Raw genomic sequence first — 25,770 nt, forward strand, 5'->3', positions numbered from 1 at the left:
TGTAACATAAGCTAATTACTGTATGCATATTAAGCTGTATTTGTCTATATGTTAACAGTCCATTGGATAACAATCAATAACATTCTGTGCTACATGTTCCCCTCACTCTGTATTTACACGTACAGTTATCTGTCTGTGTTTTGTAATCTTTAGGGCCAGAAGTGTGGATTATCGGGGACAGCTACAGCTACGTCCGCCATTGAGGAAAGAGAGCCAGGGAAACCTGTGGCCCCCACCTTAGCCTGGACCAGGGTCAGTTGGTTTGGCTGGGGCGGACTGAGATGGAAGACCCTCATCCCTTTCTTCCTACAGTCCTTGAGAGGAAGAACAGCCCCGGATGTCCTGCTCATCCACTGTGGCGGCAACGACCTCGGACGCCTGGAGGGAGTTGAGGTTGTTGCCGCCATGAAGCAGGACCTGCAGTACCTCCACCGGCAGTTCCCAGCGATGCTGATCGTGTACTCCAACATCAACGAGAGACGCCGGTGGAGGGCTGACCATCCGGGGAAGCTAAATCAAGCTAGGAAATGGGTGAACAGTGTGATGAACGCATTTGTTAGTGTACAGCTAGGAGGCAACAGCATAGAGCATCCTCGGATATGTTTGAACTGCTGTGGTTTATACCTAAAAGACAAGGTTAATTTCACTTATAGGGGAAATGACATTTTTTTAAAAAGCATTTCACATTCTCTTGAAGTGATAATCCAGAGTGGGTGAAACTGACACTTTCCTGGCCAATACTTTAAGCCTTCTCCCACTCTGAATTGTAATTTCAACTGAGTTTTCAATACTGTAAAATATAATCCAGGTCCTTAATCTTTATTCAATGATGCTCTTCTCTGAATATTTGATATATCAGTAATTAAGACCATTTTTGGTAATCATTTGTGTTCATTCATTTCCCTACTTCTTCACTACCTATCTTTGTTCCGCCTTCCACTCTTCTGCCCCAGCCAAACTGACTTACTCTCCTCTCCACGTTGTATGTAGCTTTTCCCCCAAAGTGAAAAAGAAAAGAAAAAAAGTGTTCTGTTTAAATTGGGGGTGGGAGGATTTTTGTAATAAAAGCTTTCTTATTGTAACACTTTTTGTTCAAGTCATATTTCTTACACATGCAGCGATTTGGACACCATTTTATGAAAGCTGATAACCGAGTTAGGCTACACACTGCAATACTATAATCAAGAGGACATACAGGCAGTTCAAATAAAAAGAGATGTAACTTTATTGATCTTTGAACTTTATAATTATGAAAGACTGCTCCATATAACACCAACAATATAATATAATATAACAATATAATATAATAACAATATAACACTAACAACATAGTAAATGTATGTAGGCCTAGAAAAAAATACAGTTCAATGTTATTGCTTAAGAAACTAACTATTTATGAAAAATGCAATCAATCATTTTTGTACAAATAAATGGTTACATATCAACCGGCAACGAAGTTGGAGTGGCCTACACACATAAATAATTGTAATGCACCAACATTGTTAACTGTCATACATAGCTAAACAAGCAAATTAAAAATTAAATACCAACGCTACTGAAATGTTAATTAGACTATTAAAAATATTCTGAGAATTACGTAGGTCTCCCATAATCATTCAGGTAATCAATATGTCCGTGCGTGTTCCAGCTATTTCAAAGATATTTGTGTTTTGTATATCCGTGTTCAACGCCATTCATGTTAAGTAAGGGTGCACTCACACTAGGCCATCTGGCCGTGGGCGTTGGCCGTTTTCACACCTAAGCGTGCTCAAATGGCCCCATGGTTCTCTGGGCTGCACTCACACTAGGCCATCTGGTCGTGGCCGTTGGCCGTCGCAACTGTGGCCTGGCCACGGTACGCTCTTGTACATACGTCATCACGTCGTAAGTAACACGTCATCACCAAGCGTCTGCTGCATGCACCATAATAAAGTCTGCCGCCAGTCAGAGTTTTAACAACAATTGACAACAACACAGAGAACACAGTTCGCACTTTGCTGAGTCTGTTGCTTATTTGGATATATGTTTTACCGTTTAATGGGAAAGAAGGCTCGTCGCCTTTATTATGTCCTTGGTCGTCGCATGGACTATACGTCATCCAGCTCAGGTTGCGTAGCCGTGCGTGTGCGCGTGTCGGCTCATTAGCATCTGTACCGTAGCGGCCCGTACCGTAGCAGCACACCTCTCCCAAGTGGCCAAATTGGCCTGGCCTGGCCAGACTGGCCACTCATACTGGCAGATTTGAGCACGGTTAGGTGTGAAAACGGCCACGGCCACGGCCAGATGGCCTAGTGTGAGTGCGCAATAATGACGCACTTCCTGTAAACGCTGTCTTTTAAATGTGCATGTGCGTTTTATTCATTCCCATGTTATTCCCAAGTATTAATGATCTCCTTTTGATTATTCTCATCTATGAATAATAATCTAATGTACAAATTATTGTTGCCTATACTTGGGTTGTACATAAAAGAAGAATCGGTTAACTCCATTCACTGAATGGGGCGATCCACTTTATTTGCAGTGCTCCCAACACAGAGTCAAAACAGCGTTCCACACGCAGACACTTCTGTTCTCCTCCTTCAGAATAAGAGTCCCTAACAGGAACTGGGTTACATATGCATTCATCAGTGCTTTTAGACGTGTTTCCAATGGCTTTGTTTGCGCGAAAGAACGGGCTGCGTTCAATGAAATCAAAACCAAAATGGATTGAGCCTTCTTTTTTTGTCCATGATTGAGCCCCGTTTATAAACAACCCTTCCAGGTTTTGTCTGTTGGCTTGTGTCGATACGTCAAGTGTCGATACGTCTTCTGTAAGCGCAGGACCCCGAGTCGATCTGGCAGCCAAGTCAATCTGGTACCCACACCGGCACTGAGCCGTTTGTTTCACTACGACTCCTTTCAGCTGCCCACCCCTCCATCTCCAGCAAAAAATAAATCCATAAAACGGCTAATAAAACGCTTGAGGAGGCGTTTTGAAAAGAAAAAACATATTCTTTTTTAGAACATGGTATAAATATAATTATGAGCCTTTGATTGATATCCAGACATTTTTTGCGGGGACACATTCCTGTTCCCCACTTGTATTGGAGTGAACGGCGATATCTACTTCTGGGACTCAATTGACGGACATGTCCACAGCCGGCTAAAACGGGTGCAATACCAGGCTTGCTCGCTGAGCACTGGTGGATTGCAGTTTCGCGGGCAAAACATTTGTCATTTGACGCGATCGCCCGTTTCGCGGGCAATTTTTTTTATTGTTTCGATTAAACAATTAAATACAATACAAATATAAAGTAAAAACAAGTGTTGTCGCTATCTATCATAATACAGATAGCGATACGCTATCTGTATTATGTTATTTCGTCATTTGGAAACATGTTTTCTGCATCGCGTCGTCTGTTGCCTGGCAGGTTGTCAGGATGTAAACAAACGATGACGTAGGCCGGTACAATTTTCGCCCCCGGTACAATTTTAACGTGACACAGCCACCATGCGCTCTGTTTACAGTGGATGTATCGCAATGGCGAGGCGCACACCCTTTAGCCGTGTTCTGTAAATATTCTAGAACACACGGGAGTCCTGGAGCTCTATATCTAAATATTATCATATAGCCTACACAGATATCTATATCATATAATATATATTATCACGGCCAAAAGCTGTGTGAGCCGATATTATGAATCTCAAACGACCGCGTTGGGTTCTCCGACGTTCCTGGTTCTTCAACGTCCACATCAATGTGAATACACACACTGTAAGGCAAGTGTTTCTTCTTGGTTCTTTGACTTGTCTTGTATTTCCACAACGAGACTGTCGTGGGGGTTATCTGAGCCATGGTTGAGAAGGAATTGGGGGAAAGGAACTTTGGTTTGACTCGCTGAAGTACATGAACTGCGACATGCCGCCGGTTGCCGCGAGGCACCATCGCCCGGCAGCGGGCAGCCGGCAGCAGGCAGCGCGCGGTTCAGTCGACTTCAGGTTGATGTGAAAGTGGAAGAACCAGAGACGTCGCAGAACCCGACAAAGTCGTTTGTGATTCATAATATCGTCTGGAGGCGCACACAATATGTTATATGATATAGATATCTATGTATTATATGATATTATTTAGATATAGAGCTCCAGGACTGTAACGCAAGTGTTGTACACTTCCTTGTTATTTGGATAACCGTTCTGCTGTTGGTGTGATGGCGCATAACACGAATGAATGAATTGGGGGGAAGGAACTTTGGCTTTGACTCCCTCAAGAACATGAACCACGACATGGAGGAGAAAGGGATTGTTGGCGGCGAATGTCTCCCGCTTGAGCCCCGCTGAGGAACCACCGCCGGAGGCGGAGGTGCATAAGCGCTGCCCGGCAAAGATCCCTTTCTCCTCCTTGTCGTGGTTCATGGTCTTGAGGGAGTCAAAGCCAAAGTTCCTTCCCCCCAATTCATTCTCAACCTTGGCTGAGATAACCCCCAATACGAGTCTCGTTGTAGAAATACCAGAGACGAGAGTCCGACGTGATGCGCCATCACACCAACAGCAGAACGGTTATCCAAATAACAAGGAAGTGTACAACACTTGCGTTACAGTCCTGGAGCTCTATATCTAAATAATATCATATAATACATAGATATCTATATCATATAACATATTGTGTGCGCCTCCAGACGATATTATGAATCACAAACGACTTTGTCGGGTTCTGCGACGTCTCTGGTTCTTCCACTTTCACATCAACCTGAAGTCGACTGAACCGCGCGCTGCCTGCTGCCGGCTGCCCGCTGCCGGGCGATGGTGCCTCGCGGCAACCGGCGGCATGTCACAGTTCATGTACTTCAGCGAGTCAAACCAAAGTTCCTTTCCCCCAATTCCTTCTCAACCATGGCTCAGATAACCCCCACGACAGTCTCGTTGTGGAAATACAAGACACGTCAAAGAACCGACCGACAAGAAACACTTGCGTTACAGTGTGTGTATTCACACACACACATGTGGCGCTCGCACGGTCGAGTCTCATTGGCGGGCCAACGTCTCTGGGCGGGCCAGGCAGAGTAAGGGGAGGAGCTGAGATTCCTCATGACGTCATGAGCACAGATTTCCAAATCAGCGCGCTTGAGCCTCCGTTTTTTCAAAGGCGAGCAGAACAGCTAGTGCTCGTTTTACACCAAACGCAAGTTTTAGCCACTGGGGGACCATAGGCAGGCTAGGGGAACTCATATTTATGTTAGAAAACCTCATAAATTGAGATTTTCATGTCATGGGACCTTTAACTTATCTATAAAATCATTAAAACCTTAGATGGTTTTGTCCATTATGTGGTGAAGAAACCATTCATAATTGTGGTTAGCTTGAAACATGTAATCAGAAATAGCATTGACTAAAATAATTTACATCAATTGTTAGATACCACACCAACGGAGGTGAAGGCTTTTATTTTAAAAGTGTTGCAAGATACCACACAAACGCTGTGTAGAGTACGAGCGCACAAAGATTTGTGTGACGGCTAGCTTGACTGCGGATGAACGAATGACTGCTGAATTGATCGCCGTGAGGCCCAGACCCATGTTCATTCCCAACCGGTTCAATTGTACACAAATAGTAGGGGTGGAAGCTATGCCATTACATATGGAGCATAAAACACTACATTTTTTACATCCTGGTGAATTTTTATTCACTCATTTGTGCCTTTTCTGCATCAATTTATGGTGGAAAACATAAATGCCAATTGGTCCGCCATCTCAAAGCCAATTCCAAAACAAATCATTGTGTTCATACACTCACAGACATTGAGATTTTCTTCATTTTAGAATATATAGAATAAATATAATATGAAATATAGTTGTAAGCAACCATGGGTGTCCTACTGCATGACGAGTAAGGTGGCCTAATGAATACATATGAATACAATAGATGTGTCCTTGTACTATTTGGGAAATAGGATTTTGGGGTCTTGTCTTGTCAGTGGTTGTTTATTTTTTGTTTGTTTGTTTTTACTTTGTTGTGGTTAACGGTCATGTGTATCTATTCACTGAGAACAATTACCCCAAGGGGACAATACATTATATATCCTATCTATCTATCTATCTATCTATCTATCTATCTATCTATCTATCCATCCATCCATCCATGGTCAACAGAATACCACTACACTACATGGACATTTAGACTGTATAGGGCAGATTAGACTAGTGTCAGACAAAAATGTATACCAACGAATACAATAGGGTTCCTACATTTTTCATAGGAACCTTATAAGTGCTATTAGTTGGGATCAATGGGCACATGCTCTGGCAGAATGGCACACAAAACAGTGGATCATTTCAATACCTTCTCACCTACAGGCTGTTCAGATGCTTCAGCCATACATGGTTGACTATTAGACTCGTCCTAAAGTGTTCACTCAACATTACCTTCAGCTTTTATGAGCGAGTTTGAATTTAAAGTCCAGTTAACAAAGGTGACATATTCATGATGTGATTAAAACTAAGTAGGTAAGTCAATTTGGTATTTAGAATTCATGTTGAAAACATTAAATATTTATTGATCACTATCGATACAAATATATTCATCTAATTGTCAGGAAACAAATATCAAATCACATCGTCAGCTCAGCTTCTGTGACATTTCAACCTTCATTTGATTACAAATATGGTACAATTTTGCAGGATTTGTGTGTCAGACCAACAGCAAAGATAGAAAGTGGTTTGATATTGTTTATTGGACGTGTAAACATACAAGGGAATACATCAGTGGAACACAATTTAATTTCTTTGAATAGTTACCAACAATATTGAGGATAACATATCAACTCCAGTAAATCGATACAAATCTATTTCAATGGCAATTTCAAATAGCAGGCAAAGCGAAATCTCAGTTCAATGCCAAATGTTATGTTTACTGTGCCTGTATAAAACGACTGAATTCGTTACTAAAACACATTGATGTTTTGGATCTCAACACTAGTTTTGAGAAAAATGGTGGCTTCTGTTGTGTGAAATGGCATCACCCCAGTATGGAGTCATCTCATATCTGACAGATTGAACTGTCAGATATAGCATTGAGCAATTAATTTACATACTGCTCAATCTAATAAAGAAAATAACAAAAACTGACCCAAAGCAACTGCGGTACTGGAACTACCCTACCCACCAGCGAAAGCAACTGATGTGTTGGAAGATGGACAAGTACCGGCACACCAACACATGCACCTTCCCATAAAACTGAATATGCCTGCAGTTTATGATTAGGTCTTTCTCCAGGAGAATCCATTTGGTCTATCCAGAGTCCCAATTGAAGGAATCAGCCTGCACTCCTGAGGTCAGGCTGTGGTGGGGGCTGGGAGAGGAGGGTGAGGGGCATATAGTAGGGTGCAGTCTCAACATTGCCAACTCTTTAACGTCTTCCAAAGCGCTTCGCTGTTCAGTCGTCGGTGCCCTCCAGCACGCTCTGGCTCAGGGCCAGGTCCCAGTAGTGTTCTGTGCTGTGCTTTTTGAAGTGTTCTCTGGCCATGTTCTCTGTCGGGCACTGCTTGAACTTCATGTCTCCAAAGCTGCGCTCTTTAGCCGTTCCCTGGAGGAAAAGCAGAATTGATCCACACTTGTTATTATACTCATAGTATTTGCGATCTGTCTTATAAAATCATAATAATATGATTAGCTAGTGCAGTGGTTTTCAAACTGGGGGACACGCCCCCTAGGGGGGGCCTGGAGTTATGACAAGGGGGGGGGCACGGCGCGAGGTGGGACGTGCCGTACGGCACGCAAGGCTAAATATAAAATATAGGCCTACATTTTTCTTCTTCACTGCTAGCTAGCAAATCATGGAAAGGCTTGTGAAAGTACTGCCAGGTAAACGTAAAGCAGAAGATGAAACCACACCAAATGCCTCAACTACCAAAACAAAGACAAGAAAATATGGTGAGGCATATCTCACCCTCTGTTTCACCAGTACAACAGTGGACAATGAAGAGAGAATGCAGTGTGTTGCGTCTCAAAATATTAGCTTCTAACAGTATGAGGCCGAACAAGTTAAGACGCCATTTGGAGACTTCCCATCCCAAACAAAAAGATAAGCCCATTGGTTTCTTCTAAAAAAAAACTACTCAACGGTCGTGTACAACAGTTGCTTAAAAGACAGGAGCAGCTTAATGACAAAACACGAGATAAATGTTTTGCGCTGCAGATGGATGAAGCTACTGACAGTAACAAAGACTGTTTACTAATAGCATACGTCAAGATTGATTGATGGCGAAGATTTGAGGGAGCATTTGCTTTTCTGCAAACGTGCAACTACAAGAGCAACTGCACACGAGTTGTTCAAAATCATTGACTCTTACTTGATAGATGCTGATCTGAAATGGGAGGACTGTGTGGGGATCTGCAAAGATGGGGCTCAGGCAATGGCAGGGAAACGAGGAGGGCTGCAAGCGCTAATCAAGTGCGTCGTGCCCCAATTTGCAGTGGACACACTGTATGATACACCGAGAGACGCTAGCGTCCAAACAATTGAGTCCCGAGCTGAATGATGTAACGACAGACATCATTGCCACTGTAACTACATTAAAACAAGACCCGTCAAATCACAGATTTTTTCCGCGCTGTGCGAGGTAATGGGATCCGCCTACACAGCTGTTTTGTTTCACAGCGAGTCCCAATGGCTGTCACGTGGGAAGATTTTATCCAGGGTGATTGAGCTGCGGGATGAGATCAGAATCTTCTTGGAGGAAGAGGGTAATGAACTTGCCCACAGGTTTAACAACTTCCTCATGAAACTTGCATACCTCAGTGACATGTTTCAGAAACTCAATTAACTAAATCTGCAGATGCAGGGCAGCAGCACACACCTTCCACAACAGGCAGATAAAATCACATCATTCACAAGAAAAGTAGAGCTATGGGAACAGCGGGTGAAAGAGGGGAATATAGACTAATTTGAGAACTTGAAATCATTCATCGAAGTCAACAAGCTCCAGAACACATTGATCCCATGTATGAAAACTCATATATCTGCCCTACAAAAGCAGAGGTATTTCCAGAGGTATTTCACAGTGCAGGATCCTGCAAAATATGACTGGATCAGAGTCCCCTTCAGTGCAACACCAGCTGCTGACTTTAGCACTACAGAAGAGGAACAGTACATTGATGTTACATCTGATTCAGCAATGAGGCTGCAGTTTAAGTCCAAGACCTTAGCTGCATTTTGGATTGGAGAAAAAAAGGTCTACCCAGTGCTAGGCAGAGGAGCTCTGGTCACACTCCTTCCTTTTGCCACATCTTGCTTGTGTGAGATAGGTTTTTCTGCAGTTGCCTCGATTAAGACAAAATGCAGTTCAAAGCTGGACATTGAAAATTGGATTACAGTGGCAGTCTCACAGCTGCAGCCCCGATTTGAGAAGATCTGCAGAAAATAGCAAGCCCACACCAGTCACTGAAAATAAAATACACTGAAAAGGAGTGCAATTCATGAAAAGAAGGGGGTGCTTGACATTTCTTTTAATCTACAAAAGGGGGGCCCTGCAGAAAAGGTTTGGGAACCACTGAGCTATATCTCCATCTCTCATCTCATCGTCATCCGCTTATCCGGGGTCGGGTCGCGGGGGGAGCAGCTCAAGCAGGGGGCCCCAGACTTCCCTTTCCCGGGCCACATTGACCAGCTCTGACGGGGGGATCCCGAGGCGTTCCCAGGCCAGTGTTGAGATATAATCTCTCCACCTAGTCCTGGGTCTTCCCCGAGGTCTCCTCCCCACTGGACGTGCCTGAAACACCTCCCAAGGAAGGCGCCCAGTGGGCATCCTTACCAGATGCCCGAACCACCTCAGCTGACTCCTTTCTAAGTAAAGGAGCAGCGGCTCTAATCCGAGTTCCTCACGGATGGCTGAGCTTCTCACCCTCCACTGAGCTATAGAGTGACATAATAGTCTTTGACAGGATGAAGGTTAAAAATTAGAGCTGTCAGTTAAACGCGTTATTAACGGCGTTAACGCAAACCAAATTTAACGGCGTTAACAATTTTATCGCGCGATTAACGCGATTAACGCACTTAAAAAAAAGTTTTTTTTTTTTTTTTTCCTTTGGCTCAAAACAAAGAAGCAGTAGCCTGACTGCTATGTTCAAATGAAATTTGTTCAAAGCAGTCGTTTAATTGCACTATAGGCTCTTTTTTTGTATCATCCTGTTTTGATCAGTATATGCCAATGTTGTTATCAATAAAAAATCATTTGCACAAGGCAAGCCGATGCACTTCACCATGTTGATAAGAGAATTAAAATTAGAAGAATTATGGGACAAAAAAATCAAGGGATATTTAGCATAGAAAAAGAATTTGCGATTAATCGCGATTAATCGTGAGTTAACTATGACATTAATGCGATTAATCACGATTAAATATTTTAATCGCTTGACAGCTCTAGTTAAAATACATTATAGTCTGTACAAGCTAGCCTATTAAGAGCATCAGTGCATTGTGGAAAATGCCTCCTTTTTTGGTATGAAGTTAATGGCAATGTGATTATAAAAGGGGTCCTTGAAGGCCATCGAGAGATGCACTGCAGTGAAGAATGATGTCGATACTAACCTCCCATATTAAATAGCACTTGTTGTTCCTCTTGGTTTCATCGTCAAAGTCGGGGTCTGATGAGGACAACAGCATAGTCAAGCTTGGGTAAAAGGCTTTATCATCGACAATGGATTTGGAGGAATTAAAAAATACCTTCTCTTTTGGTGTTGCGCTCCTGCCATTTAATTCTGTTCATCATCAGCCTCTTGAACTTCTTCTGGGATTTTGGGCCTTTCATGAAAATCAAGATACAACGACAGAGTATATGAAGAATCCCTGTGGACCAGCTGTATTATAACCTCTATGAGTACAAGCAGGCATGTTATCCATCCTAGACCGCTCACCTCCCTCCACCACCACCGTGTTGACGTCTCTGTGCAGCACCACGGTGCCCGTCAGGTACAGCTGGTTGGCGTTGGCCTCCACTTTGAACTTCTTGGAGGGATTGTGCAGGTTACGGATTCTATTGGGCCAAACGCATCGTTACAAGCTTTGGATATTAGTTAGGTTGTCTGACAAAATATTCCGTACAGACAAATAAGCATAATTTAGATTTTGTATTTCTTTCTTATTCTAATAAAGCAAACAGCAAAATGACGATTTAATTTAAGATTGCTGCAAGGATATCAGCGGCTTTCCACTCCTCACTTGTGCTGTGTTCAATGAAGTTAAAAAAAAAAACGGATAAGAAAAAAAAAAACTCCTACACTTAACCCCTTGCCTTATCGCAATGTTGCTCTGCATTGAATTATCACACTTCCATAAAGCAGCCTGGACCAGAGCTTACATGGACCGCTCGCCGCTGATCAACACACCTGTAAACTGCGATATGAACCCCATGAGTGAGGTCTTCCTTTATCTTCTTGATCTTCTTCTCTTTCCTCTGTTCCGCTGTCAGTTTGCGAGCAGCATTGGCATCTTCGTGAGCCCTGAAGGATTTAAAACGGCCTTTAGCTCTCAAAGCACACATAGCGTGAACTACGCTTCATAATTGTAGCGCAACCCAAAACAGTAACAAAGTCATCGTCTTAAGCAGTGTTGTGCCTGAACGCATTCATTGAGCATTCATGAACTCGTTTATATTTTGGGCGAACGTGAACTGAACGTACTGTATTACTGCCTGATGAACGTTACTCTGAACTCGTTCATTCTGGTGTCTGAACGGCACGCTCACTCGGTTTGACCTTGTTCAATAGGGGGATTATTTGTCAATCAACACGGCGGATGCGTGCGCAGAATGATCGCCAAAATATTTTTTTTGGCCGGATTGCCATGGTTATCTGTGTGGTTCATTTGCAGTTGTGGTGTTGTCAGCTTACTGTTAGATTAAACTGTAATCAGAAAACGTGGTTATATGCTATAGACCCTATAGTATCTGTGGTATAAAATACTATGCTTACTAAGAAAGCATTGTCTATAATGGACTGTAAAAATCACCCCCTTCATTGTTCATTTGAGGCCCTTCCCTCAGGCCGGAGACTAAGAGTCCCTCTTTCTAAGTCCAATAGGTCAAAGAACTTTTATTCCTAGCGCAATTTGTTTGCTCAATTTGCATAATTCTTTGCACATACCTGTAAATGTATTTGAATCAGATGACTAGATAAGTATGACAGTTTTTTAACTTATATTAGCCTGTGTCTATCTCCTTGTTGAGTGTCCTTGTGTATATTGTGTTTTTATGTTTTTATGTGTACCTGACTGCAAGACAAGTTTCCCTTTTTGGGACAATAAAGTTAAACTGAACTGAACTGAACTAAAAGCTGGGACAAATTTCAAATTATAAATATGCACACTTTATGTTGAAAGTATAGACCGTCGCGATTCCCATTGAAACGAATGACGCGGTGATTATTCTTCAAAACGAGAGCTGGTGAATTGTGAAAAATGTATTAAACTGTAATCAGACAAAGCGGTTATATACTATAGACCCTAGAGTATCTGTGGTATAAAAGCTGGAACGAATTTCGAATTATGAATATTAGGGGTGTAACGGTACACGTATTTGTACCGAGCCGTCACGGTACAGGCACTTCGGAACGGTTACAGAGGTGTACGTAAATGTGGCGTACATAGCGGGCAACGATCGTCGAATAGTCGGAGTCACGTAGAATATCAAATAATGAATGTGACTATCGTTACTTATTACACGGCTCTTCTCAATGCTGTTGAACGCTCTGTTGACTGGCATGGGGCTTCACAACTTCCGGTGGTGAATAGCGTTCATGGTTGCTAAGCGACGTCTTTGGCAGACTATTTCTCTGCTGATCAACACTACGAATGCTGGTAACAAATAAACACACACCGTGTGAAGTTATATTTTTGACGTGCCTAGTTCACCGTCATGCAGGCTGTGTTCAGTAAAATAAATAAATAGCGATCCGTTTGACGCATGTAGGTCTATCTGCCTAAGCTCACGTTGAAATAATTTTGATGTTGAATGTTGATGGCGCAGTTGTTGAAATAAACAGATTGATTTCATACAAATCATAAAAGCCTCTCCCCGTGTCATTGTGTGTGCGTGTTTCCGAGGTGTGTGCGTGCGTGGGGGGGGTTCTTGATTGAGCGATTTTCTAATATTATTCGAAGACATTTTTTTGCCAGAAATGCACATTCCTAGCACACACATTTGAAAAGGCATTTAAGACCAAGAATATCCTTCTACATGTTTGGGTTCACTTTTGTTTACAGTATGCATCTTGGGTAGCCAACGGTCTTTTATGGAGTCTCCAAAAGGACCCTGACCAAAACGAATGGACATATCAGTACATAAAAAGAGTTGGAGACTTCATTTTTTTAAGCTTTGTTGATCTGCTTTTACACACAGCATCACAAGACCTAGGGCTAGGGCTCAGTAGTGTTTCCAAGGGATATGGAGTTACCCAGGGTACTACAATTAGCTTGGTTTTAGAGGTGTGTAACCGGCTGGAAGGAAAAACAATATTGTAGCCTTCCCAGTACTGTGTCAGTACATGATAGTAATTCTGACAATGTTATACAATTCTACAGGTTCTCAGCTTTCCAAAGAGAAAGCATGTGATGAAATGACAAATAATACATACATTATTATTACAATTATTATATACATACATTATACAAATAATGGTGGTATATAGGGGAACTCACTTCTGCCTCTTGGCCATCTGTGCTCGTACGTGGGCCTCCACCTTGGTGGGGTCCTGCACCGCCTCCGTTCCCAGCACCCTCATCAGGTTGGAGATTCTCACTGAGGAGAGAGGAGACTCTGAAGCTGTTCGACTCTGAGTTACTCCCATGTGGTGGGGCGTCAGTCGTGCGTGTGTCAAGTGTTCTTACCTTTGGGCTCTGGGGGAGGCATTAGTCCCAGACGAACCCGCTCTTGCAGTTCCTTCTGGGCCTCCCTACGGGTCTGTCTTCTGAGCTTCTTCTGCTCTTTCTTCGTCAGGTAAACGCCCAGCGTTACCGTCTTATCCGTGTCCACTGGGGAGAATAGGCACATGTTGGGAACATTCCAGAAGATAGTTACATCAACTGTACATGCTAGATTTTCCAAGTAGATCTGAAGAAAATGCCAACAATTGAGGCCATTAAAAGGAGAACATTTGGATTTTAACAGGGGCAGAAACATGCACTTTTAGGATTACAGATGCAGCATCTTCACTCAATACTGGACCAATTTAATCGGAAAGAAGGGTCCAGGTTAAAATATTCCATTGTCATTCTTTACGAGCGGTCTCTCAATCGGAACAATAACAAAATACCTAGTTTGATGACGTCCTTAAGTAGTGTGGGAACAGAGGAGTTCTGGTCTTCACAACCATTGCCAGTGTAGATTGACCTGGTGTGACTCAGAAATCTTGTTCACGGACGAGTGAATGTGTAAAGGTTGTATTTAGGTTACGTTGAATTATTTGAAGTCATTTAATTATAGTGAATTGCTGCAACTGGCGAAATTGCTGTTTTTGGTACTTTATTTTTGGCAGGCACCAAAGGGATTTCATGGTGTACCAAAGAAAGTTAATTGAGGAATGTCAAACAGAATCATCTGCATCAATCGACTTTGGGTGCACTGAGGCTATTTGGCCAGCTGATGGCAGTAGGTTACCTGCTAGTAGCCAAACAAGCACAGATTAAAGTCAGTCCCATGAAAAATAACCAGCTATGTTGTTTCCACACAGAACTGGATGGTCCATATACATTCAACGGACAGTTGATCCCGTACTGCGGAAGTGGCAGAGGAAAAGGATCTAGAATTACTTGAAACAGAAAAACTGTATAGACTCACAAAATATAAAACCTCCCAACAACTTCAATTAAACGATTACATGCAATTAGGCTCGTCTTCTGTCATCCATGGTTTGTCCTTCAATCAGCAAATAAATGCCCACACTTCCATTCCTATTGTCTAATGAAACAATAGGCAATACTGAAGGTGCACAGTATTGACAAAGTTGCCTATGCAATGAGGACAAAATGCTAAAGTACTCCATGCCACATATGGTCAAACTAAAAGTTATTATCAGGGTCGCCAGGTATACTAGGGATCGACCGATTATCGGCCGGGCCGATTATCGGCGCCGATATTCTGCATTTTGACGCATATCGGCATCTGCCTTTTTCTTTTATCCGACGGCCGATAAGAGATCAATTTAAAACGGGGTTATTTTGGCTCTGATGCAGCCGCGCCTCTCTGTCTGCTGTCACTATGCTGTCTTCAGCATTGTCCAACCCACAGCACCATCTGATTGGTTACACGCTCTCGTAACACGCAGAGCCACGACGGACAAAAAAAGCTCAAACAAAGTGTTTGGGCTATTATTTTTATTTAAAAAGTGAAAACTGTAATGGTATAAACAACAAAAATGAAATAGTAAAAGTACTATAAATAATTATGTACAAATAAACAAACCACACACAAGCGCGCAAATTAACAACTTGCTTCACACTCGCACTCTGGGGAAGAGCCTGCTAGTTTACGCACACCCCTTACGCATTTGTTTTCTCAACCACACGTGAGACGGTGTTTGACATGCTGGATATCGTCAGAAAGGTATTTTCATTGGCTATTAGGATATCTAAGGCCCGTCCCCGACCCTTGCTGTCTGCTGGTGTAGCTGTCAATCAAAGTATAATTGCCCCGTTTTGATAGTGATCGCCTCATTGGCTTGTAAGTAGAGATGCCCCGATCTCATTTTTTAGCTCCCGATCCCGATATTTTCATGTTGCTCCCGATCCGATCTCGATATTTCCCGATACTGATTTCCGATATCACTTTTTGTGTTGACAAACAACATTTAATTTCCTGTACATTAAGAAATAGACAGGCATCCAAGCTGCACTCAATAGCTTTTATACTCTCACGTTAACATAACATAAGCATTACTTGTAAACATAACATAAAGTAAAGTTTTGGTTATTTAACTTATTTGAGGCAACAAGTTTCCACCCTTTTTTCAAGTAAGCTTATTATTTTTTACAATGTGGGTGGGTAATAATAGTGTAATAGAGCTTCTTATTTCCTCCATCTTAATCTACTGCACTGACTTCTTCAGTTCAGTGCAGGTTTTGTTTAATGAAAACCAACATCTGCACCATCTCGGTTGACAACCGGTTCCTTTTCTCATCAAGGACATTCGCACTGCACTAAACAGTCTCTCACTGTCCATTGATGTACAAGGTGCACAAAGAAACTTTGTGGCTGTATCAGCCAGTGCGGGTCGCTATGTAGCATGTGCCCGCCAGTAGTGTAGAGGATTCTCTGACCTTGGGATGGTTTGTTCAGCCAGCATTGAGAAGAGCCGTGGAATAATCCATAATAATGTAAGGTTTAGAAGTTAAATATTTGAAAGTTGTAGAATAAATTAATATCATTTATATTGGAGTTAATTTTTCTAGAAATGTACTTACAATGTTTAGTCAGTTAATCATTTACATATTTATGTCACACAATTATTACTTACATATTTAACGCAGTCAGGATATTCTGTTGAATATGCCTCTCTGATTCCCTCACGTTTACCTCAGTCTTAATTCTAGCTGCTGATTGGTTAGTTCAGTCACGTGATGGGTCCGAACAAGGAAGTGTTTCGTGTCAACGCCGATAACGGCCCACCACTAATATAGATCTATCTATCTATCTATCTATCCATCTATCTATCTATATAGATATATATAGTGAGTGTAACATAATTCACCTACAGTATTTTGTTATGCGTTGTTCTTTCCACAGTGTTAGGCATGTCGTTTACTGTCTTGGTGGTTCAGGGATCGCTGTCCCTTTAAGGATTACGAGCGTCTCATGACGTCAGAGCCCAATGCGGGATTCGTTTACTTGCAGCACGTTTTGATTTCCTGGTTCCTCTAACTCAATAAACAAGTCACACAACTGTGTGCTCAACGTGCAAAATTGTATCTCTCATTCAACGCAATTTCCACATATATATATACATCTAGAAAAATATGGATAGATAAATATGTATCGGCCATGAAATTGAATGAGATCGGCCGATCCCGATTTACCTTAAAAACCCAGTATCGGGATATCCCTACTTGTAAGGCTTGTAAACAAGGAAGTATTGATCTTACAGACATGTGTGAGGGCTCTATGTCACCGTGAGACCCTGGCGAACACGATGGATTCCATGAATCAGACAATAGCGGAATTCAAACCCTTAATCGCAGTTTTCCACAAAAAACAGTGCAGCGTTTCGGTTTTCTATTTTTCGGCTGCTTTGTATAAGATGGCTAATACATATACACAATGTGATTAGACTAAAATAATATTGATATTCGATTTCTGTGGACTCTTATGAACATTTCAAGACCCAACATGAAGTATCAACTCATTGCTAAGGATATCCACAACGACGATAAAGTTAGAATGGACCAAGGGAGGAGGGTGAGGGGTGCTATTTTGACCTAAGACACTAGGATATTTTTGATCTATATTCGCTAAACATATTTATTCCACCGAATGGTTGACACTGGATGACATTCCTGAGATTCTAACCTTTCAAACGGTGTATGACATCACTATATCACTCAACTGAATGATGCCGGAAATTTACCAAGCATGTTGGGGGTAGGGGTGGTGTAACTAAAACTTGTCCGCCGGCGGGATTTCACGATTAAGTGGTTAAAGGCATTTAAATGAAGTTAAGTGTTGGAGTTTGTATTATTCAAAGATTTCACGACAATATTTTCCCTTTTTCTGTAAATTAATATCGGCTCCAAATATCGGTTATCGGCCCCCTTGACTACTAATAATCGGTATCGGCCCTGAAAAAACGTATAGACGTTTAGTTTATGGAGAGAAAACCAGGGCGTTTAATAACATTCAATAGTTTTTTGCATGCATAAACGGTGACAGAGTACGTAGAATAATGAGTGATCATTAGACATGATTCAAAGCCACATGTTCCGCTAGTGTCACAGTACACTTCACAGACAACTCCTACTTTGACTGGGTGGTAGAACGGGGGCGTCAAGTCAAGGGTGCCCTTTTTAAATGCATCAATGAGATGGAGAGACAAGAGGGGGAGGATGGAGAGCGTCTTATGAAAATCCCCAGAGGAGGCATCACAAATGCTTATTGGCTTGTATAAATAGGTTGGTGATACAAATGGTTTGGGACCAGGACAAGGCTGGACGTTCCAATGTTTTCTTAAAAGGGGTTTCATTTAATAAACAGGAAAATGCAGACTCAAATTAAGAAATGGATTTGTTGTCCGACTAAGCAGAACCATCATGCCACCTGCTGTGCGTAGTCTCCCCCTTAAGGCCCATTCTTAGCTAGGACCAACCCTGAAACGTATAACTTACAATTGGACAAGTCCACTTGCCAAACAGCTGTGGATAATGCTATATGCTGTGGAGCCGCCCAGTGCCGTTATCCGTGGGCAAAACAATCTCCCTACAAAATAACCGAGTTGAACAACGTTGTAACTTCATGACACTTCTTTAACACAGGAGTGTTTCACACAGATGGATTATACTTGTGGTGGTAGCTGACAGAGGGTGGAAAGGGTTTCTCTTTTTTTTTTGCAAAGTTGCAAAGTTTTTTGCAAAGTGGGAAAACTCCCAGCCTTCTAGGGACATTTCACCGAGGCACGACCCCTTTAAACTGTCCCACTCGTGATTCTGAGCCCGCCGAGGTTAACCGTACGACTCGACAAACAAAGTTGGCTGCGCCCATAAGGAGATGTATTTTCTTTGTATTTGTGCCACAAGGTTTAATGTTGATTACATTGCTGCTTTAATCCGGTCACCAATTTATGCATTGCACGGTCTTGCTGTGCGTGCAATACAATGTAAAGTTTTCTTTATTTTCGAGCTGGATTGCTCAAGAGGATAATGCAGCTAAAAGTCGTGTAGCGATGCCCACAGAGAAACGGGAACGCTATAGGTGCTACAAGCCAGGAAAACACAGCAGCTTGTAAGGGAGGTGCACGATGCATCTCCAAAGGACCTTTTAAACACCAAAAACCAATATCGTATATGTGTATTTGATATCATATTTACGGTATTTCTGTCATCTCAATTACATATTTGTGAACTCGGGATTGTTTCTACAAATGAATTCGTCCAGCGGTCTTCCCTGAGGAGAACGGCCAACAACAATCCTTCCTCCCGCGCATGATCATGAGTTTATTCAAAGGGAGCATTGAGGGGAGGGGCAAGTCATCAACTCACTCTACTTGATTACTGTTTTGGCATGTTTCCCCTGGAGGGGTCAAAAGGTTACCTTGATTAACACTTAAGAAATCTAAGTTAAAACATTGTCTAGAACTAATTGGTTAAATATTAGTACACAATCAACAAAATATATAATAAATCTACTTGGAAAGTCTACCCAATACAATTGATGAGAAAGGGTTCTGAAACTCCAGGTAACGTATGCGGATGTGTTTGGGGAAGTACCTGGAGCGCAGATCTGGGCCGGGTGCTCAACTAGGTTGGTTACTCCGAAAAACTCCATGACCTCAAACTTTGTTTCTTGGATACTGTAGAAGATTAGAGGGAAAATAAATCAACATGAATTAAATACAATAAGAAAAAGGACCAACCCAAGGCAACACAAGTGCAGTAAACGTGATCGCAGGTGACTGAACAGTGTTTGTGTTACAGCCCCGAAAAAGGGAAATATGCACTAATTAATGGAGTACAAAGCATTTTATCTGTATAGTTGAGACAAGCAAATATAAATATAGTATCCATTACTTCTATGGAATAAGAAGAACATTTACTAAAAAGATTGAAAGTGAAAACCACTTCATCCTTATTTCCTATCACTCAGTAAGTGCACTTGGAGAACATCTTGCCATATACAAGACTGAAAATTTGGAAAAGGAGTGGGAAGTCTATGCACGAATAAGTAATATCTAACACCAACATCTTTAAAACCATTACAACATTCCCCCATTGATTAACAGTCTCATCATGCACATTTTGTTTAGAGAACAGGTCTTACAGCTCTGCATTTGTGGGTACAATGTACGAGTCCCACCACTCAACGTGGGGCACCTCTCCATCCCCAAGCTCCTTTTTTGGGGTAATAAGAGCCAGCTTAGTGGACGCCTGTATGCCTGTCTTCTTTGCAGCCTGGGCAATCTCGGTCTGCAACTTCTCCAGCTGGGCCTGAAAACCAAAGGGGTAGGAGGGAAATTACACACACACACACACACACACACACACACACACACACACACACACACACACACACACACACACACACACACACACACACACACACACACACACACACACACACACACACACACACACACACACACACACACACACACACACACCTTAGTTCGTATTCTCTGGGCAATCTTCTCAAAGCGCCCCTGCTCGTGGAACTTAAATCCCTTTCGAGCACGCTGGGCGGGCGTGATGTTGACTCGTTGATCAAAGTAGGACGTGGACTCCAAGTCCTCTCCGGGCTTCTCCTTCAGTTGCTGGCGAAACTGCTCCCTTTTCACGGCACGAATGTTGGCTGGAATAATAACAATCGGAAAAATACGTAATTGGTTGATGGTCAGAGGAATAGGTTCTAGAGCAAATTAATGCACATGGCATTAGAGTAAAGCAGGGGTTGACACTAACGGTTGCCCGCTTGCCCAGGGCAACTAAAAATAATATTTGGGCAAGTTGAGATGATTTCTGGTTGCCCGAAAGGGCAGGTGCATTTTTTTAGGGTTTGTTCATATAAAGTCTATTTATTTAAGTTTCTAAAAAATGCAAAACAACCATTTTCTTCCACAAAAATCACACAAAATAGATATATTTGCAATTGATCAGCGCACTGTCTTCTCTTCTCTCAGACAGCGAGTTAACTAACACACAGCGCTACCACAACCCCGCCTCCTGTCACTCACTCGCAGTGCGGTCTCTGGCTGTGATTTGGCACTAGTCTCAATGCTCTGTGTGACAGTGTTAGTTAAAGGTTAGCCAACACAGCTGGCATAGCTTCTCAAGTGCAGCGCCGCGTTACATTTTTTTCTGGAAAACACTGTTTCCCCCGTTATCGAAAATGGTATAGAATATCATTATTTTTCCAGGTATAGTATCGAAGTTAGAAAAAACAGTATCGTGACAAAGCTATTATAAACGCGATTGTGATTATTTAGTTAGACTTACAAGAAACGTGAAAGTTAAAAAATATAATACTTTGCTACTACCTTGGACATTTAGTTATTATATTATAAAATCCAGATGAAAGCAAGCAGTTCTCCATATAACTGGGCGATAGTTTTAATAGGTTGCAACAGTGGACTGAAATCACTACATGGCACGATGTGACCATTTGGTAAATGAGTAAACAAAGAAGAAGTTTGAGATTTTTTTAAACACATACTATGTGGAAGCTAACATTCAGCTTCAGCCTGAGCTAGGATGAGTTTTCTGAGTTCCCCAAAATGAGGCCAGGTGCCTGGCAAAAAGAGGCCCGTTCACGATTCTGATTTTAATTTGGGCAAGGGAAGATTACATTCGGGCAAGTCGAACATGACCTGTGCTTGCCCGATGGGCAAGTGCTTTTGAAACCTTAGAGTCAACCACTGAGTAAAGCATGTGATTATGGCTACACAGACCTTTGAGGGTGGGCATCCGGTGTGTGAGCTCCACCTCTTTGCCGGTTGCATCAACCGTTCTTCCCAGCTCATCCAGGATCAGTGGGGTTGGCTTATTCACCTCTCTGATCTCCACTTTTCTACAGTCACACAGAGAAATTAGCTTTCACAACCCTTTTTGCATACGTTTGTCTATCTGTTTGAAAACCTTGACTACTGCATTTAAAGTGGCTGCACCAATTGGGAACTTACGGAGGAGCTATGCCCATGGCGTGCAGGTTGGCCAGGGCAACAAGGTTGTGCGGCCCAGTGTTTCCAAGAGCCCCAAGTATACCAGGCTTCATGGCCAGCTGGGACGAGATGCGGGCCTGCAGCTCAGCTGCCTTGCGGGCCTTCTCTATTGCATCGTTCATGAAGGTGGCAGCCTGCGATGGATGTATGGACAGCGAGCCGACTGCTGGAGGGCAAGAGGAATTGGAGAGAAGCCTGGACACTGGGGTAGACTCTAGATGTGTCTGTGGGGTGGGCAGCGGCAGTATCTAAAAAGGCAGATGAAGATTAAAAGAGCATTTTAAACATGTTTTAAACTCAGAGTGGGAGGAGGATTTAGAGAATAGAACGATGAGGAGCCTCTTGTGGTATTACCGATGCTGTGGTGCCTGAGGAAGAGAAGCTTAGCTGTTTCTTCCTCTCCTCAATCTGTCTCGTGGCTGTTTCCATCATCTGCTTGATCTGATGGTCATAATGCAATAATTAAAAAGTGGAAACCCATTTACATACCCTGTGATGCATGAGCACTAGATCGGGCTACGGTGGTGATGAATCCTGAAAGCTACCCTGTGTTACCTGCATCTTGGTCAGCATCCCAGGGCTCTCGGGTGGAGGCCCCGGTATGACTTCAGGCTCCTCCACCTCCTCAAAACGGGGGGTACGTTTCCTCTTGGGCGCCGTCGCATCTTGCGGCAATTCCTTTATTCCGCCCATGTCTGCATCATCCCCAAACACATCCTAGGGACAAGGCCACAGCAAATGACAAGCATGTAGAGAGAGACTGTAGGTCTTGCCATCATTAGCCTATAGAGTTCACAAGATGAAACTGTGATAATAGAAGTCAACAGCGGATAGCACCAGTCCTATAAGGGTGCACTCACACTAGGCCATCTGGCCGTGGCCGTTGGCCGTCGCAACTGAGGCCTGGCCACGGTAGGCTCTTGTACATACGTCATCACGTCGTAACACGTCATCACCAAGCGTCCGCTGCATGGACCATAATAAAGTCTGCCGCCAGTCAGAGTTTTAACAACAATGGACAACAACACAGAGAACACACCAACAGTTGAACTGCTTGACGCCATGTTTAACGTTTAATGGGAAAGAAGGCTCGTCGCCTTTATTATGTCCATGGTCGTCGCATTGACTATACGTCATCCAGCTCAGGTTGCGTAGCCGTGCGTGTGCGCGTGTCGGCTCATTAGCATCTGTACCGTAGCGGCCCGTGCTGTAGCAGCACACCTCTCCCAAGTGGCCAAATTGGCCTGGCCAGACTGGCCACACTCACACTGGCAGCTTTGAACACGGTTAGGTGTGGCCACGGCCAGATGGCCTAGTGTGAGTGCACCCTAAATGTCAAAGGAATACAATCTTCGTCGTTTGCTTTACCTTGAGGTCTCTCTTGCGGTTCTTTTCTCCTGCTCCTTTGCTGCTACGGATGTGGCGGCTCTCTTCCAAGGATTCGAAAAGGCGCTCCACAAAGCTTCCAGCAGAGTCGTCTAGAATAGGCCGGAGTTGATCTAGTACAAAACAACAGTAGGGGAGTTAAGAACAACTCCTGGATGGGTTTTCTGAGGATCGCCATGTTCCATGAACTGCAGACAACCATAGCAAATTATTAAGTCAATTAGGAGGCTTTGTTATATGTTAAGGCCAGTTTTAGGTGTACACAGATAGTTAATCAAGGGACGGACGACTTTAGGCATCTTGCAAATGGATGGTTAGAGGTGGGTGGATTAGATGCAGAACCGTTTTGCCAAGAGTAGCCGTGTCAAATTATTGAGATCAATAACTAGTCTAGGAAATACAGAGCAAAAACCGACTTTGATATTGAATATGATCACGTTGAGTCAGGACTTAAACACAAACCTATGGTCTTTCTCTTGTCCATGCCTTTGCCAAGGCAGTGTAAGGCAGCAGTGATGACGGTGGGCTCTGAGAAGCCCAACACCTTCTTCACGGTCCGCTCCACCCACGGTCGCAGCTCCTCCATCTCTCGCTTTGGTAGAGACATCTTGCTATGGACCTGGCATTAATATACAAGAGCACTTAGGCGAAAAAATGACCAAGCAACAGTTATCCCACTAAGCATTCTGCTTATCATATTCAATGATATCACTTAATCGCACGTTGAGAGCACCGGACCGGACTCTGTGTGTGTGTCCGTGTCCGTGTGTGTACGTAGTACGTTACAATTTGGTGCGAAAGCAATGCGTTCGATTGTTTGTCCTTTCACTAGAACAGCCGGGATTGAACCTTGGCTAGTTATCCTGTGCATGACGGTCAATCTGGGACGCGTGCAGGCTGTATGAGAAACATCCGCCAAAACTCACGCAGAGCCTGCTAACTAATGTTAGCATGTCAGCTCACAGAAAGCTGCCAACATGAACCAAAACAGCGACAGTTATCTTACACAGCAAGCCGGTTGTCTAAGTCCTTCACCGCTCCACAAAGATCACAAGACACGGGGAAGATATATGTATAATTAAAATGACATTAAGCTCTCTTACGCTCGACTTGCTCTAAGTAAACTTTCTGTTTTGAAGCGCCGTTCACACGACGTTTTCATGAAACGACACGGAACCGGAAGTGCCCGTTGTATGACCACAACACGCTTGTTCGGTGAGTGGCTCCCCCTCGGGGAGGACACAGTCATAACCCTGTTAGACAGGAATCGATGCTGGAGCCACATGGTGGCTGTTACTGTATACCATGTTCCCGTTACTTTCCTTCTCCAATTTACATTTTTAATGTTAACCTCTGCTAATCAGTTGAAATTTAAATTGTATTAAACCGATACAAAAGTATATTGAGAGTTATAGGACTATGTAATACTGTGTCTGTAATTACATAATACGATAAAAGCAGTCCATTAAACCCAATCAGTGAGAACAACCTCCCATTAGACGTATATTCTCCTTTGAGTGTGTACTGATGCCTTGTGGACATCTTAGCCCAAAGCGGACAAGTTGCATCCACTTGATCAGATTACAGCAGGCCATTGGGTTAGTGGAGGGGGTTTGTTTATGAAGACAACGCTGAAGTTTAGCTTGAATATGGGTAAATATTGACCCTTTACTGACGATGATGATAGAGCTGATTTTTGTGAGGATTGATTATTAAAATGCAGATAAGTGAACATGTAACCTGCCAATCATGACTTCAGTACTCTTCCTGAAGGACAACACAATGCTCGATTTTGCATATAAACAAAACATATAAAATCATAAATGAAAAACAAATCATGAAAATGATCAGCCTGATTCCACTATATTCTGCCGTCTATATTCAGCTCTATTCAAAGTAACGCCATTCTAATCAAACTTTTGATTGAGTAACATAATAATAAAGCAATATCCTTATTATATATTGAGTCATGCTTTCTCTGATCATCAGCAATAAACACTAGCTCTAGAAGGACTGAGTCATCTTATCATTTCTTTCATCAAGGCCCAAAGCATTTATTCTTGTCCATAATTGCTTTGTTGTTCATAAATCGTCAATGTTAACTCTGTCTGGTCATCCCTCTTTCCTTCCCTCCTCTCCGGTCTCCATTCCTCCCTCCTTTCTTTCAGAAGCCACCTGCACACACATGCATTTAGACTTTTCTCTCATGCTGGATAGCAACTGGTGAATATTTTGTGTAAAGGATATTCTTCATTATTCCAATGATCATGCTGTTGTAGGTTGATGTTGGCATTATCTGCTTCCCTGCTTGCTCACTGGGTGACTCACTCTCAGTCACTCTGTCACATGTTCACCGCTGCACTGAGTTTCTAGCGGGCACCCCCCCCCCCCCTTTCATGGTCCAACTGTGTTACGTAACACTGCCTCAGCAAAATGCAACAACAGATGCTGGTATAACGCACCAAAAGCAACATACCTCCACATAAAACCACATACCTTGTTC

The 25,770-nt window shown here is 42.8% G+C and overlaps 1 protein-coding gene across 2 annotated transcripts; it reads right to left on the minus strand.

The window, feature by feature from the left end:
- Positions 1 to 6,511: 6,511 nt before the first annotated feature.
- On the minus strand, positions 6,512 to 24,488 carry prpf3 (PRP3 pre-mRNA processing factor 3 homolog (yeast)). Of its 2 annotated transcripts, none has more exons than XM_056601851.1 (17): positions 24,274 to 24,488; positions 23,730 to 23,886; positions 23,250 to 23,380; positions 22,437 to 22,598; positions 22,236 to 22,322; positions 21,843 to 22,129; positions 21,612 to 21,730; positions 20,328 to 20,515; positions 19,988 to 20,154; positions 19,438 to 19,520; positions 13,855 to 13,998; positions 13,666 to 13,765; positions 11,358 to 11,471; positions 10,887 to 11,005; positions 10,696 to 10,773; positions 10,561 to 10,616; positions 6,512 to 7,557 (listed from the first exon to the last, which is right to left on the minus strand). In XM_056601851.1, exons 2-17 carry the CDS (start codon positions 23,872 to 23,874, stop codon positions 7,408 to 7,410), a joined length of 2,130 nt encoding a protein of 709 aa, XP_056457826.1. In that variant the 5' UTR covers positions 23,875 to 23,886; positions 24,274 to 24,488; the 3' UTR covers positions 6,512 to 7,407. The 2 variants fall into 2 exon arrangements, with proteins under 2 accessions (XP_056457826.1, XP_056457827.1); XM_056601852.1 differs by having other exon boundaries at positions 6,556 to 7,557; positions 24,371 to 24,488.
- Between the last annotated feature and the right edge of the window lie 1,282 nt (positions 24,489 to 25,770).

Source organism: Gadus chalcogrammus, chromosome 11 (assembly GCF_026213295.1).
Source record: "Gadus chalcogrammus isolate NIFS_2021 chromosome 11, NIFS_Gcha_1.0, whole genome shotgun sequence".
NCBI classification, from domain to species: Eukaryota; Metazoa; Chordata; class Actinopteri; order Gadiformes; family Gadidae; genus Gadus; species Gadus chalcogrammus.